Source organism: Pseudopipra pipra, chromosome Z, assembly GCF_036250125.1.
Source record: "Pseudopipra pipra isolate bDixPip1 chromosome Z, bDixPip1.hap1, whole genome shotgun sequence".
Taxonomy (NCBI): domain Eukaryota; kingdom Metazoa; phylum Chordata; class Aves; order Passeriformes; family Pipridae; genus Pseudopipra; species Pseudopipra pipra.
In genome coordinates this window covers 62,582,217-62,599,078 of record NC_087581.1, presented here as the reverse complement: position 1 = coordinate 62,599,078, position 16,862 = coordinate 62,582,217, and the positions used below count along the sequence as shown (strand labels likewise).

The following is a 16,862-nucleotide window of genomic DNA, read 5'->3' as shown; positions in this document are numbered from 1 at the left end:
TTTCAGTAAGACTTATGTTGGATTTTTGCACGTTGAGACTTCAGCTGAGATTGTTCATTTTGTTGCATTCTGCATGAAATAGATAAATGTTTTGTAGCAGTTCCATGGAATTCCTGTTTCAAATTACTAACCCTCACCACATTTATAGCATGCTTTCCATTTGATTTTCTATGTTACCTCATCTCAGACATACCTAGCACTGTGTATAATTTTACACTGTGTATAATTTTTTAAATGATCTTTGTCCAGTTGGGGGGTAGAAAATGTTTCTGATGTTCCCTTACTAGCCTGAGCAACATGTGCAGCCTGTGAAAAGCTCTGTATCGTTTTCTTTTTTATTTTGACATTTCTTTGCTGGGATTCTTTGTGAACAGCCACCTTATGATTCTGTTTTGCTTTCCCTCATTCGTCAGTAGGTTTCCTCCAATGACCATTGATGGAATGACCAGTTTGGCTGGAATTAATATCCCTGGGCATGCAGGAACTGGGTGGTGCATTTTTGTGTACAACTTGGCCCCTGATGCTGATGAGAGTATCCTCTGGCAAATGTTTGGACCCTTCGGAGCAGTAACCAATGTGAAGGTCATCCGTGACTTTAACACCAACAAGTGCAAAGGTTTTGGATTTGTGACTATGACAAACTACGATGAGGCAGCTATGGCAATAGCCAGCCTGAATGGATACCGCCTTGGTGACAGAGTATTGCAGGTCTCCTTCAAAACAAACAAAACGCACAAAGCCTAATAAGTTATTCTCAGTGCATTAATACATGAAAACTGTACAACAAAGGCAATTTACAAGAAGCTTTATGCATTAGTAAATGCCTTTGTTGTATGTCAGTGTGGAAATGGGGATAAAATGACTACTTAGCATCCTAAGAATATAAGAGATTTTTTATTGCTAATATTTGAATTAGAACTTCTTAAATATCTTTTGTGTTTGAATATTGACAAGAGGTACAGGGTTTTTACCTGTTACAATACATATTCTATTGCCTTCTTTGAAGAAGGTGGACCTTTTAAAATGTTTCAGCTAAGGGAAGAAGTTTTTTTCTTTATACATGACTGCCTTGAACCTATGAGTAAATACTGAGGCTTTGTGTAGTAGTTTTAAGTTGGTTTTTTTTAAATTTTTTTTATTTGCTTTGTTTAATTTACATTGTAATGCATTGTTATTTTGGTTTGTTGTTCAAGAAAAGTATCTGAAGTTTACATTTTATTTATAAAGTTTTAAGCAGTATTTATTTTATAATTATCGTTTGGGTTGGGGAATGGGAACACATTATAAAAGCTTATTGTAAGAATACTGGAGAACTTTTCGTAAAGCAGTACCTTGCCAAAGAGATAAGAACCTCTTTGATGTGGGTTTAGAAAAAAAAGCATCTATTTTTGTAAAAAAAAAAAAAAAATTTGGAGAAACTTTTTACTGGTCCTGGAACAAATATTTTGACTTGAATACTTTGAGAAATCTCTTCATATGACACCTAGTGAGCTTTTAAAACTTACCAGGAAATTTGCAGTTGTTGGGAAAAATTTAGAAAGATTTATGATGTAGAAATACTTTTGAGACCTTTGTATTAAGAAGTAAAGTCAATGGGATGCACTGTTGGTTTCATTTTTTGTAATCATCAGTGGAGTCATTGATCATCCTGGTTATTAAGTGATAGGAGGCTCACATTAATTTGTGATTTTGAAACAAGTGAAAATTTAAAAAAAGAATATAAGAGCAAGCAGAAAACTTAAAATACTGAGAGATGGGGGAAAAAAAAATCTGTTCTTCCTAAAGAATTCCCTTCAGATAGAGCTCACGGTGTTTAGTGATGTACTTGCTATTGTTTGAAGAATTGTTTTGTCTTAAAAGACATTGAGCATGGTTTGCACAGTAGCAAATCAGCAGAAGTGGCCTGAGTTGGGTACGTTAGGAGATGTTTTGAAGGTTAAGTTCAAGGCTAACACCTGAGCTTTGTGTAATGTAAATAAGACCTTAAGTTATGAACCTTTCAGCCAATTTTGATTTTGGTTTATTTTTTAAGTTACATGCCAAGTGATGTTCAATTTTGAATGTTTTTGTATGAGTTTTTTCTTTGTAAATGGCATTAACATTGTTACTTGAGGTCTGCTTTTTTTTTTTTTGTCCTGAGGACTTGAATTTACAGTGCATCAAATCTGTTGCTCTTTTTGTCTGTAGATAGTCTAGCTTCAGCTGTTTATGGTGATGCAACATTTTTGTTTATAAATATGTTTGTGGTAAAAAAACAAATATAAACATATGTTTTGAACAAATTTCCTTACATTTTTCATATGAAAACCATAAATACCTGTATGCTATTGAAGTTTAACTTTGTATGATGCTTAAATCACTATTTGGGGAAATAGAAAAAAAGTCTTTACCATGTATTGAAGAAATATAAGGAAAACAAATACAGAATATTTTCTGATTAGCATCTAGCTTATAATTAAATTTTTCAAAAAAAGCTGAGGGTTTGATGCCTTCACCAGGATGCACTGACAACTATGTAGTTACGTCCTGCTTTTGTATAAACTGAGATGCTCATACGCTTCCCCTTAGAAAAAGCGATGTTCTATGCATAACATAGTTGTACACTATATTTGCAGTTGGTTTTGGTTCTTATTCATTTAAATTGTAGTTATAAAATTTTCAGTATAGTACAGTACATATACTGTGAAGCGCGTGCTAAAGTGAATAAGCGAGTTTTCATGCTGACCCACTCAATGCTATTCAAAAGTCAATTGGCTTCCTGAGCACTTCCTCATTCTTAAGTGCATTTAGATTGTTAAAGCTACTCCTCTGCATTAAAAGTTGTATATAGTATATAAATCACAAACTTTCCAATGTGGGAAAAACAGTAGCTACATGCTTCTTTCCTATACTACTGTAGCAACTAACGGCATTGATGAGAAGGCATGTAAATTGGGCTTCACTTTACAGTGTTTATCAGAGCACTTAGTAAAATATAAGGCTGGTATTTATTTGAAGTTGTATAGTATGACTTAATTCACATTTGTTGGAATAGAGAATATATTCTGTTGAGTATTTAAAAGGTTGTACATGTTTTCTTTTGTGTTTGGATTCTTTGTACTTTTTCATGTTCAGTACATCAATAAACAAAGTTGAAGGGAAAACAGTGTCATGAGCAGGTCTTTTACCATATTGTCCACTGCTTTAAGGAATAAGCAGTCTGAGTGAAAGACTTTTTTGCAAAGCTCTTGAGCTACTTGTAAATTATCTTAGAATTCTAGTTACCAACAAGGTTCAATAGGTATGGGGCTCTGGATGTGGTAAGGCAATCACAATGATTAGGACAAAGGTCCTTCTCCAGCAGAGGTGTTGCCAAGTCAAGAAAGGACTACACCTCCTATCAAGTCCAGTTGCATGAGCAAGAAAAGAAAGATTGTAGTGGTACGTGATTCCCTTTTAAGGGGAACAAAGATTCCAATATGCTGGAAGGACCCTCACCTCAGGGAAGTCTGCCTTCCTGGGGCTGGGATTAGGATGTCGCCAGGAAACTTCCTAGCCTGGTTCAGACTTCTGCCTGTTGCTAGTCCTCCATGTGAGTGGTGACAAAGTGACAACACATAGTCCAAAAGCCATCAAAAGATTTCAAGGCCTTGATATAGTTGGTAAGGGAATGAGGGATGCAGGTTATTTTTTCCTCTTATTTTTCCCGGTGCAGGTAGTGATATTGAAAGAATCAAGCTGACCTAGTCTATTAATACATGAGTCTGTGGCTGGTATCACTGCCAAATTTTTGGTTTCTTTGATAATGGGATGGCCCACATAGCACAGGGCATGATGAGTTCAGGTGGGAGGACTAGTGGGACTTACTGATAAGGCTTTAAACTGGATATGGTGGGGAAGGGGAATGTTGTTTAAGGTGTGTGGAATGATGTGCCATCCCAATCATATCAGCTAGTTTCCAGAGTCAGCAAGAGGTACCCAGAACCTGGAGGCGGTGTTGCCCTCTATATCAATGACCAGTGCTTAGAGCTCTGCCTGGGGATGGATGAGGAGCTAAGTGAGAGCCTATGGGTCAGGATTAGAGGCAGGATGGGGACAGGTGGACATTACAGTGGAAGTCTGCTACAGTCCATCTGTAGATTGACCAAGGAAGACTGAGCAGACAAGGCCCTTTACAGACAGATAGGAGTGGCCTTGCATTCACTAACCCTGGTCCTCATAGGGGATGTCAGTTACTCCAGTATCTGTTGAGGGACAACACAGCAGGCCACAAACCTCTTGGATTAGGAGCTTCCTCTAACTCATTGATGATAGCTTCCTTCTACAAGTGATGGAGGAGCCAACAAGGAGAGGTGCTACATTGGATCTTGTTCTCACCAACAGAGAGGGCCTGGTGGGGAATGTGAAGTGCAAGGGCAGCCTGGGCTGCAGTGACCGTGAAATGGGGGAATTTGGGATCCTTGAGGAAGAGAGAAGAGCACAGAGCAAGCTCACTGCCCTGGACTTCTGGAGAGCAGACTTTGGTCTCTTCTTGGTAGAGTACCAGGGGGATAGAGCTCTGGAAGGAAGAGGCCCAAGAGAGCTGCATGAAATTCAAGGTTTGTCTCCTACCTATGAAGAAGAAATTTGGCAAGAATGGCAGAGGGCCTGCATGTATGAACAAGGAGCTCCTGGACAAACTCAAAACACAGCTTACAGAGGGTGGAAGCAGGGACAGGTAGCCTGGGAGGAATACAGAGAGATGGTCGGAACAGCCAGGGAGCTGTTTCACCTTGATGAGTGGTGATTCATGGCAGGTAGATCATATTTAGATCAGCCACCACTGTTGGCTCCACCAAACATGGTTGCCCCAGCTCTAGAAATTTGCCCTGCTTCCCTCAATCACCTGCTCTGCTGCAGATGTGCCTATAGCAGGGCTGTTTTCCTTGGTGAATGACAGTTAATGATCTTAGGGTTCCAACCCTAACCTTTCTATGACTTTATTAAGTACAGAGAGAGAGGATTTTCTCTTTATTTTGATGTCTGTTTTTTTAATTGCTGTATTAGTTGAATATTGAGTTAACTATAGCTTGCTGGTTTTTTCCCTTCCCAGCACTTGAGTTGACTAGCTTTTAAAGATTTACTTCAACTATCTCTTGTCTTTTTAAAGTACATATATACACCTTAATTCATATGCTTTGCTCAGTTGAATGAGAGTGAACTTCCACCAGTGAAAACACAATTACAAAAGTGGCTTATGCAATATAGCTTTTATTTTTAACTGTTTTCTCTCACCTTTTATGTCTTTACTGTGAGATTTTTCATACAGAATCTTGTAGCACGTGTTGTTGAGTATCCCACTACAGTGTGATGGAACTGCGTTTACTTGTATGATGGGCTCTAAGAACAGCACACATAGATAATAGCACCTCTAGTGGTTTGGAAAAAAAGTTTTCAAAAAGCTAATTTCAAAAGGTTTTCTACAATTTGTTCTATTGTGAGAGAGAAGAAGTTTTCAGACAGGCACACTTTAGTATGGGGGAAAGGGAATTATATTACAATTTATTACTTACACAATAAATACTATTTTTTATATATTATATATATATATACATATATATATAACAGTTTTAACTATCTCTTCTATGGTGAAACAATATATATACATAGACTGTCTCTCCTTTCCTTCAAAAAAAGTCCAGAAAGAAGAAGAAGTCTTCTTTTCACTTTCAGGCCACAGCTCTTCCAAATTAATTTCTGCAGCACTTGGAAGTGCTTCTTATCTTTAAGGCAGCAGTTTTGATTTGTCGTAGCTAGAATTATTCTTTCTTCTAAGAGATGGGGGGGGTCTGCCCCCACTTCTTGCTTCTCAGCCACCTCGTCCGAGGGTATTACCGTGGGGTTCAGGGGGACACCCGTGTCACCACGTCTGCAGCACGAAGTGCAAGGGGTTTAAGTTTAAAGTCTTTATCCCCTGCTCTTGCTCCGTGAAGGTTCCGAGGGACGAGCTCTCGGGAGACTTCTTTGGGTATTTCCACCCCTCCTCGCTGGTGTCAAAGAGCTCTAAGGGCTTTTAGTTTAGTCCTTACCCTAGAACTGGTTCCAGCCGACTCTCTCTCTCTTTCCCTCAGACGTCCTGTGTCTCTTGGTCTGGTCCGTGCCTTATTTGCCTTTGCCGCTGCTTTCCTCTCCCCCTGCACTGCGAGGGGGGGAAAGATGCCACCCAAGGGGTCTTCCCAATCTTTCAGGGTCCCCCTTGGTCATCAGTTCCGGGGGGGGCTTCACTCAGTCACTGTGCTGCTGAGGGCAGAGGCCCCCCAGCCCCACGCCACACGTGGCGTTTCAGGGCATGGCTGCTGCTTCTTCCAGCTACGCAGTTAAAATTAACCTCTTCCGATTCTGTGAGTGTGTAATTTCCACAAGGACGCACAAAGTTTTTAATTGGTCCAGTATCAAAAACACCACCTCTGGGGCAGACTATCACCAGCCCCAGGGGGAAAGGTTTTTTTCAAACCACCACAGCACCTCAAGGGGTCAGTCATAGCCAGTGTTGATAAACTGTCTCTTTACTTACAGAAACAGTGTGTTCTAATGGCTTTTTAAATGGTTATGTTCTTTGGTGGCTGGACTAATGAGAGGATGCAAGACACTGTACTTGGCAGTAAATGAGGAGCTATATTTGGAATTCATATTCCATCAGGGACATCTGGGTGTTCAGCTTGCACACTTTCACAGAAATAGCTTTTAGTTCTCAGCTTACACCAATTTGAGTACAGCATAACTAGCCACAGTTGAATTATTTTGTTATATGGAAATGAGGACAAAATATGTTTATGTAAATGTCTTCAGTTTAAAATTATAACTGCTTTAGCTGTAGAGAAGCTGGCAGTCTAGGAGCAGCACTAAAATGTATCATTTATAAATGCAATTGCCCAGAGGAAATGTCAGTGCTGAAAAATACAGATTTGATTATGTGTAGCTGACCACAAGTAAGGAAACCTGATGCAAATTTATACAAAGATAGTACTTTTCTTACTATAGTAAAGTTTTATGATAAAGCTAAAGAAGAAGATGTGAAGGTACCTTATGCAGTTTGATGGAGGACTAGTTCCTTTTGTATGTAAATAGTTGGAGTTCCAGGAGTGTCTGTAAATATCTGTGAGGGACTAGTAGTGGTAGATAAGCTTGGAAGCAGGATCATGACAGAGGATGAGCTGTAACTGGGGGACATGAGTGTTTGCTCGGACACTTGTGCACGGGCTTTGTTACTGCCAAACATGCTTGAGGATTGTGGGGACTCTTCTGCAAAAGATGTGTGCAACAAAATTGGTCATGACAGGTAACCTTCCCACCTGCATCTAGGAGAACTTTGTTTGGCAAGAGAGTATTTTCCCATCATGAATGAAAAAGTTGCGTTTTTGAAGTGGCTGGCTGTCCACTGGTTTTGTATGTGATGTGTGTTCTCTGCATAACACCCAGATGCATCAGGTACTAAGAAGTCTGCGATACTCTTACCTGCACTGCTGAGCAGGCCTGACCATTGTTAAAACACCTTTGTGTTGTCACTTCAGACACACTACATGAAGGTGACTGAATTTATAGGAATGGTGACTTTAGTTAAGTCTCGAAAAGCAGCAACTAGTTAGGACTATCAAAAGGGTTATGATGTATTTTGTTACTAGAGATAACATCTCTGGTTTTTTGACAGTTTGAGAAACGAACACAATTTGAGCTATGCTTCATCATAGGTAAAATAATAGCCTGGGATTGTGCAATTTCAACCTGGGATTGTGCAATTTCCACCATGTCAACGCTGTTGATCCAATTGTGCTTGCACATTCCTAGATGTTGGTCTTTGCCCCGCTGTGGCATTTGGACTTTAACATTTCAATGTGTACACCTCAAAATGCATCTTTTTTTTTTTTTTTTTTTTTTTTTAAGCTGACATTTCCCTAATTAAACTTCACTGTAAAGGCACCTGTTTGCAAAACTACTCCTGTGATGGCTAGTGGTTTGGGCTAGCAGATGTGCTAGTACATGAGAGGTCAACAAATTAAAGCTGGGAGAGAGATGATCTCTTTTGGTGGGATGAGGTGATAATCTGTGATAATCTTGGAAAGTCTGCTTTTGGGGCAAAGAGCAGTTTTAACCTGAAAAGCTTGAATTGTTGCCTACACCTTTAGTCACTATGACAAAAATTGAGGAAGCAATGTAAACTTCTGGTACTTTTAAAACAACATGATCAACTTCTGTGGATTAGGAGGTTTTCTAACTTTATGATATGAAGTCTGATGGATTACTGTCTTACCTTGTAATTACTCTCCTAATTTCAATCAACTTTCTGCTCTGAGACATAAATGGGAAAAAGGAGAATATTATCTTTTTTTTGTATTTGTAATATCAGTGTAAAAACCAACATAACTGCAGAAAGTTAATAAAATGTAATTTCTTATTGCATGTACTAAATCACGTCATTCCTGTACACAAGTGAGTCTAATGTGACCTTTTCAGTGACCCTGTAATACTGTAAGTAAAGTCACTAAGAGTGCTGTAAGAGTACTGATTATAAACACTGCATACTTTACAAAAACGTAAGAACTGAAATTAAATTTGAAGTCATTCTTATTAAATTATTTTCATTTATTCAATAGGACACTTCACTAGTACAGAACATGTTTTTCTGTTGCTTTAAGTGCAAGAATGTTCTTAAATGCAAGTGCTTACTTGAATTTTAACAGTTTCTACTGCTCTTAAAAGCTTCTTCTGTTAAAAGCCCTGATACAACAGGCCCAAGTGCCAGCACTTATGAAAGGCAATATTCTCTAATAAAAAATTAAATAGCCTTGAAACCTAGTCCACTGCTTCTTGATATCCACTTGTCTCAAAAGTTTGGTATTATCTTTTAGAAATACAAGATACTCTGTAGCAACCTGTTCTGTCAAAAGGAGTGTGAAGATAGGTCTAAGTGAAACACTTCTTTCCTGCTGCTGTCTGTGCTTTGTGCCATCATTCAAAATACAACAAGCTAAAGAGTGGTGATTTCTTTTTTTTTCCTTGATTAATATTGGCAGTATATCTGATGGATCCAAACCAGTTCAGTTGTAGCCTTCAGTTCAAGCTGTCTGCCTTCCCTGTTTAACACTTCATGTTTCTGAGGAGTTAAGACTCCAGAGACTTTATGGTTTAATTACTCTTTTCTTGAAGTATTCTGTTGCATATTCATTGCAAATAGATGCAGTAACAAATTTTATTGCCACAAACTCAGATATGTTATAAATCTGAATTTTGAAAGTTAATGTAATGCTTGCCATAAATTATGTCTATTGTTAGTGGGCTTTTTTTTTTTTTTTCTAGGAAAAACATTTAATAAAGTGAATTTAGGCTTCCTTAGATTGCTGTTTGTTGTGCTTACACTCAGCAGTCACACATGACATGTTGTGACCCATCCCACCTCTCTGGTCTGTTGTTAACCAACCCATGCACTGCACATCCAAGCCATGCAAGTAGATTTGTGCAAGTAGCAGAGGAGAAGGAATGTAAGTGTCTATGTGTTTTACAGATTTCAGGGAAGACCAGAAAGCTCAAAGTTAATCTTCAGTTAGTTCCATGTTGCCTTTCCAGAACTTAAAACAAACTGATCCACAGCTGATTAACAACTTACTTTCAAGTGTACTCATTCTGGTTGCTTTCCTTATTGAGAAAAAGGTCTTCCATATTCTAAACAGCTTAACAATATTTGCCATAACCCTGAAGTTAACGCCTTAGGATCGTATGTGGCCATCCCTCAGAACAACAGAGGAAAGAGAGGAGGGAATCCCAAAAGGGACAATTCGGGACCAAAAAAAAAAGCTAGCAAAGTTGTTGAAAATTCAGGTTATGTCTGAAGATCATCAAGACTTCTCTTATTTCAAAGACTACCCTCTTTGGTCCTTGGGCTTCTTCTGACTTACTCTGGGAAAACGGGTATTTAATTTCCTGATGCCAAGATAGGTTCTCCAGAAAAACAGAAGCAAAGCTAAAAAGGCTGTGAAAAAACTATAAGCAGAGGCAGCAGAAGCCTGGAAAAGAGCTTTCAAATTCTGATACCAAAATTCCAGCAGTTCTGTTAGTTGATGATGTGCTTCTTTGAAACTTACACAAAATATGAACAGCAGGAAAAACACCTAGAACTAAAAAATTATAATAAAATAAATTAAAAGTGAACTTTTTCTTGGCTTGGCTGTATTTCCACAGTGAACACAGTGAAGTGTTGTATATTTCTTGAGAACTTCATCATAAGTCTTGGAGAAGACTTTGAGAACCTCTGTTCTAAGCTTCTCTTCAAAGTAAAATTCTGTAGCTTTCACCTAGAAACGGAAATGAAGAGGTGCAAGAAAGTGATGATCAGATTTCCTTGCTCATGATAGCATTTGAAGTCATTATTAAATGAATCAAAATAACTTACCTTATACTCTGTTCCACATGGACATTTTGCCTTAGCAGTGGCTCTAGATGAGAATTTTTATAGTACAGTGAAGAAATTGGACCATCCCAGGCGCTTAAAGGCAAACTTGGTTTTCTTGGAAGGTGAAAAAATCTTTGTAAAATTCCTGAAGATGCTGCTGTAAACCATTTCTTTCACCTCTTGTCTCAGAACTATCAGGTACTTTCTTCCATTGATAAAGATCTATTTTGTGAAATACGCCACCTGGGAATGTTTCTGTTATACTTTAGTGTGCTGAACTTGTGAACATCTTGTAGCATTGTCTGGTTCTTTTGCTTTTATAAGCTTTGAAGTGTAAACAAGACTTAAAAAGTTTAATTTGAGGAATATGTGGTATGATTTCAGAGAGTCTTGTCAAAGCATTATGTGACCATGTTTGCTGCTGTTTGACAGAATTTTCTCCATAGATGGTTCCTGAACATGAAGGGTCTTTCAGTAGTATGGCAGTATTGTGACAGATGTCACAAAAATATTCCTCCTCAAATTCTGATTGTTAGTTTTTCCACTTGCCCTGTTTAGAAATCTGGTGAGTCTGCCCTCTGTTAAGTATTCCTTCGGCAGAAGGGATTTTGAAGAGTTGAGTAAACTTGCAAAATCAAAGTTATTTGAAGAAATAGAATCCAGCAGTAGTCATAGTAACAGGTACCAGGAGATTTTTGGACTAGAAGCTTGTTTGAGAGGGGATGATTTTGGGCAAAGTCGTCTTCTCCAAGTGTCCACACACTGGAAGTAGGAAGCGTCAGGCTCTGGGAGAGACCTCGTTCCTAAATAATCTTGTTTCTCTTAGCCCCCAAAACAGGTGGAAGTTGCTTTGAACTTCTTTGGTGTTTCTCCAAGAATTCATATACAATGTAGTGGAAGTCACCAAACTGGCAGTAAAAAATGAGATGAAGTGAGCAACTCTGCACTGGGTTATAGGAACCTATTTAGCCAGAAGACATGCACTTCAGCTTCTTTAACAGCTCAGCCTGGTGGTGGAGGACAGGAGACAGAATCTGTTGGAGGCATTTAGTGTGAATCTTCCATCAGACATGCTGATATGCTCTTCTTGATCTAAATGGACCTATTTGCTCACCAGAGCTTTGGGAATGTAGATACATTTTTCTTCACGTTGATACTGATCTTTGGATATTGGCAAACCCTACAGATTCTGAACTGTTCTTTCTTAATCTAGACAACTGTTCCCCAGCTGGGCTCTATCAGCCCTCTTAAAATTCAGATTTTTTGGGGAGTATTTTTTTGTTTCATCTCTCAGCTGCCTATGTATTGTTGCTTCTGCCTTTGACCTGATGTTTTGTGCATAATTCTTTATGAAAAGAGCATTGCCTCATGTTGTGGTATATTAATATTAGTATATCAGTATAACCAGTGTAATGTTTTCATTTCCTGGAGAAGAAGGGAACAGAAGGATATGAGAGTGTCATTTCACTTTTAACACTGGTATGTTTCTGTCTCCTTTTGGCTCCTACCATGAACCTGCAAACCAAGTGTGCTTTACCAAGACTGTGCTCTTTTCCCTACTGTATGGACTGAAATGCAGCATTTGGCTCAAACAAGTCTATATTTTTAATTCCTTCCTGTCCTAAAATTACAGAAGCACCCTATTGCATGTATTACTGATGCAATCAGAAGACTGTAAGCTCAAGGTATGAAGGAAATCAGGTGCTTGGTACTACTGCAGCTTCTGTAGATATACAGAATAAAAAGATAACTCTCTAAACATGAGGGAACATTTAATGGGGGTAAGATCTAGGAGGGAATGAGAATTACTTTGATGTGTACATACTAATTTTTTTATCCTTCAATTTAGACTGCACATGCTTTTTCTGTTGCTGCAAGATACATAGTTGCAGTTGACAAGATGTAGGTATTCAAGGTACCAGTAGGGAGAAGACTCCAGGAAAGAAGATCCAACCACCTGTTGACTGAGAAGGGTCAAAAGACGCTTCTTAAACAATTGAAAACTCATCTCAATTCCCTGCCAGCAGAGGTCTTTACAGGTAAGAAAAGATTGCATTGTTCACATCTTCAGTGTAATCTTTTTCCTTCTGGCATTTAATCACAATCTTTTCACTACTCCAGAGTTGAAAAGAAGATTGGGAGGAGTGTAACACCAATAAACCAAGTGGTTTTAAATATCAAGCATAGAATCATAGAATCATTAACATTGGAAAAGATCTCCAAGATCATCGAGTTGCAGCCTTTGACTGTCAACTAGACCATGGCACTGAGTGCCATGTACAGTCATTTCTTGAGCACTTTCCAGAGATCGTGGCTCCACCATCTCCCTGGGCAGACCATTCCTTTCAGTGAAGAAACTTGTCCTAATTCTCAGCCTGAAATTCCCCTGGTACAGCTTGAGACTGTTTCCACTTTTCCTGTCACTAGTTACCTGGGAGAAGAGACTAACTCCCACCTCACTACAACCTCCTGTCAACGATAAGGTCTCCCCTGAGCCTCCTCTTCTCCAGATTAAAAAACCCCAGCTCCTTCAACCACTTCTCGTAAGACTTGCACTCCAGACCCTTTACCAGCTTCATTGCTCTTCTCTGGACATGCTCCTCACTGTCTTTTTTTGTTGTGAGGGGCCCAAAACTCAACACAGTACTTGAGGAGTGGCCTCACCAGTGCTGAGTATGGGGAAGAGTCACTGTCCTGGTCTTGCTGGCCATGCTATTTCTGATCCAGGCCAGAGTGCTATTGACCTTCTTGCCCCCCTGGGCACACTGCTGGTTCATATTGAACCAACTGTTGACCAGCACCCCCCAGATCATTTTCTGCTGGGCAGCTTTCCAGCCACTCTTCCCCCAGCCTGTAGCACTGCATGGGGTTATTGTGACCCAAGAGCAGGACCTGGCACTTCTCCTTATTGAACCTCAAACAGCTGACCTCTGTTGTTGGCCCAGATTCCTCTCCGGAGCCTTTCTGCCTTCCAGCAGATCAACACTCCTTCCCAAGTTGGTGTCATCTGCAAAGTCACTGTAGGTGCATTCGATCCCCTTGTCAGTAAAGATATTAACAGGACTGGGCCCAACACTGACCCCTGGGGGACACCACTAGTGACCAGCTGCCAACTGGATGCAGCCCCGTCCACCACCACTCTCTGGGCCCGGCCCTCCAGCCAGTTCCTGACCCAGCACAGAGCGCAGTCAGTTTATCTAGGAGAATACTGTGGAAAACAGTATCAAAGTCTTTACTGAAAGTCCGGATAGACTACCTCCACAGCCTTTTCCTCATCCTCTAGGCAGGTCACCTGGTCTCACCTGGTCACAGAAGGAGATCCAGTTGGTCAGGAAGGACTCACCTTTCCTAAACCCATGGTGGCTGGGCCTAATCCCTTGGTTGTCGTGTACATGCTGCATGATGGTACTCAAGATGGTCTTTTCCATAACTTTTCCCAGTGCTGACAGACTGTAGTTCTGACAGACCTGTAGTTCTCCGGATCCTTCTTCCAGCACTTCCTGTGGATGGGCGTCACAGTAGCCAATCTCCAGTCATCTGGGACCTCCCTGGTTAGCTAGGACTGATGATAAATGATGGAGGGTGGCTTGGTGAGCTCTTCCAACAGCTCCCTCATCACCCTAGGACGGTCCCATCTGGTCCTATAGACTTGTGGACATCTAAGTGGCTCAGAAGGTCACTGCTTGCTTCCTCTTGGATTGCAGGGAGTCTATTCTGCTTGCTGTCCCTGTCTGCCAGCTCAGGGTCTAGTTGTCCTGAGGATACCCATTCTTACTGTTAAAGGCTGAGGCAAAGAAGGTGTTAAGTACCTCAGCTGTTTCCTCATCCTTGGTGACAATGTTCCCTCCCATGTCCAATAAAGGATGGAGATTTTCCTTGGCCCTCCTTTTGTTGTTAATGTATTTATAAAAGCACTTTTTATTATCTTTCACAGCACAGGCCATATTGAGTTCTAGCTGAGCTTTTGTCTTCCTAATTTTTTGTCTACATAACCTAACATTGTCCTTGTACTGTTAACTGCCTGTCCCTTCTTCCAAAGTTCATAAGCTCTCTTTTTTACCCTGCATTCCAATGAAAGCTCCTTATTCAGCCAGGCCATTCTTCCACACTGTCTTGTCTTTTGACACAGGGATGGCCCACTTCTGCATCTTTAAGATTTCCTTCTTAGAGTGTGTCTGGCCTTCCTGGACCCTTTGTTAGTAAGGACTCTTTCCTAAGGGAACTCAGAACCCTTTTTTCTGTAGCTATTCATACATTCTACACTTCAAACTGAGTTTGTAAATATATTGAAATTTTTGAAAGCTGCTAGATTATTACTTTTCCTGAAGGTAGGACACTTAAATGTGTTTCAGCAAAGGTCCTAGAAATTGTATCTGAAGAGTTAAGGTTAAAACTTTGATTAATGAAGCTACTAACCTGTGTGGTGGTCTAGCCTCTTGATGTTCAACATTTTTCTAAGATGTTAATAATTGTGAAATCAAGAAGCTGATTTTCATTAAAGAAAAGGTATATAGAAAAATCTTTAAGGTTAAACTAGTCTTTAAAGGCCTGTATCTATGAAAATGCTTTCTCCCTACCCAAGATGCTGGATCAAAGGGAGATGCATTTGTTTAACATTAGGTATTTGGAAATAGTAATAATTCATTGCCCTTCAGTAAGAATTATCAATTATTCTGTTCAATAGAGGTAAGAAGATTCCCTATTTCCCAACATAGTCAAGGGAAAAAATATTTTAACCCTGTCTATGTCAGGAAAATAAACTGTGCAAAAACAAACCACCATGTATTTTGATCTCTGTTATGTAAATTCCACTGCTAACGATTTCCTTACTGCACATTGTGGAGAGCAAAACCAGACTTCACACCCATTTCCGCTGTACCATTGGCAAGTGAATCTGTATGCAGTTTTGTTGGAATTGCAAGATCAAAGACAAAATGAGCTTTTCACTTCTGTGCTGTCAAAACAGTGGTTTTGTGCATACCAAGAGATGTTATATGACGAGCTGGGTAATCAACTGAGACAATCAGTTGAGTTTGATGTTAAATGCTGTCATCTGGGAACACTGAAGCAAATGTTCTGTGTAAAACCAACAGGAGGTAGGAGAAAAGAGACAAAGAGGTTAAAAAAATGAAATTTTTATCCAGGTATATGCAATTCCAAACAGATTTGTTCTTTATGAGATTCATTGGAAAATTGGCCTGTCACATGAAACAGACAGATTGGTACAAGCAACTAGAGGCCTAACCATTAGTGGAAATGATGCAAGAAAACAAATGAGGATTTTTTTGGGAAACATTGTTCTCAGAAAGCCATGTGCCTCCTTTTCCTGATCAAGAAGACCTCCAGGCTTTGAAGGGTAGTGATGATCAGCCATGATAGTTCAGATAATGCAGATAGTTCAGATATTAATGTCTAAAAACATGTAGTAGAATAGCAACTAAGAGAAGGAATTTTACCTTTGAGAAAACTTGAACCAAGATTCAGGGCAAACAGCTGCTGCCTAAAAATGCTTTAACATTTCACTGGCAGAGAGCCTTCTTCCTGTAGTGATTGTTTACCTTTTTTTGTTGCTGGGAGTAATTGGCTAGAGCAGTCACTTGCAGCTGTTAGATACTCTGAGTTCCAGCAGAGATCATCAAGGCTTTGTGTGCATTACGGTTCTGTTTGGAAACCACTGAGTCTCAAGAGTAGTTTACATCAGAGAGTACTTCTGGCAACTGGATGGTCCACTGAAAGAAATGAGATAAACTTATGCTTTTAATTTTTAGTTGAGCAGATGGGGTCTTACTGCACAAACCAGTTTGGTGTGTATGAAAACAAAAAACTGCAACCAGATTGACCTGTGTGAATTTCCTAGGTTTTATCATCTGAACATCTGGAGCATGCACGGTTTTGACAAACAAAAAAATCTCTGAATGCTCACCAGGCCAGGTAAACAGCTTTTTCACAACATCTCCCTTTTCCCTTGGGTGTACAGAAAGACATTTGCATATGAAAATGTTTTCTGGAGTGATAGATATGGCTATTTCTCACCTGGAAAGAGGCAAACATAAGCAGCACTTGCTGGTTTTCTTAGCTTCCTGCAGAGTTTGAAAACAGACCTAATAGAAAGCCATTGTTTAGTTCTGGTTTTAGTATGAATTCAGAAAACAGGCGAACTTATTTACTGTTCCTGGACCTATGCAGCAGCTAACTGCAACAAGTTACATGTATGAAACTGAGTTTCCCTTCCATATTATTCACACAAGCAACATGAAGTTCCATAGTTTGCTTTGTATTGAGTTATCTCTGAAGAAATATATTGTGTGAGTGCATGATAATTTCTTTAGCTATTCAGGTTTAGTTTAGCTGCCAGCTTCTTTCAAAAAGTGAAAGAACACCCAAGTCAAGAAGTCTTCATGCTCTTCAAGTGTGTTAAAAGAGCTGGTGGAGTTGCACCTTTGATTCTTTTATTACTTTC

At 39.6% G+C, this 16,862-nt stretch overlaps 1 protein-coding gene across 13 annotated transcripts in view; it reads left to right on the top strand.

Moving 5' to 3' along the window:
- Window positions 1-3,143, top strand: part of ELAVL2 (ELAV like RNA binding protein 2) — a 110,930-nt gene extending 107,787 nt beyond the window's left edge. For 9 of the 13 annotated variants that reach the window (XM_064641725.1, XM_064641729.1, XM_064641726.1 and 6 more), the window contains one exon: window positions 414-3,143. In XM_064641725.1, coding sequence (XP_064497795.1) covers window positions 414-744 — 331 coding nt within the window. In that variant the 3' untranslated portion in view covers window positions 745-3,143. The remainder of the gene's footprint in view (window positions 1-413) is intronic. The other 4 variants (XM_064641730.1, XM_064641731.1, XM_064641721.1 and 1 more) reach the window with 1 other exon arrangement.
- Window positions 3,144-16,862: the final 13,719 nt, after the last annotated feature.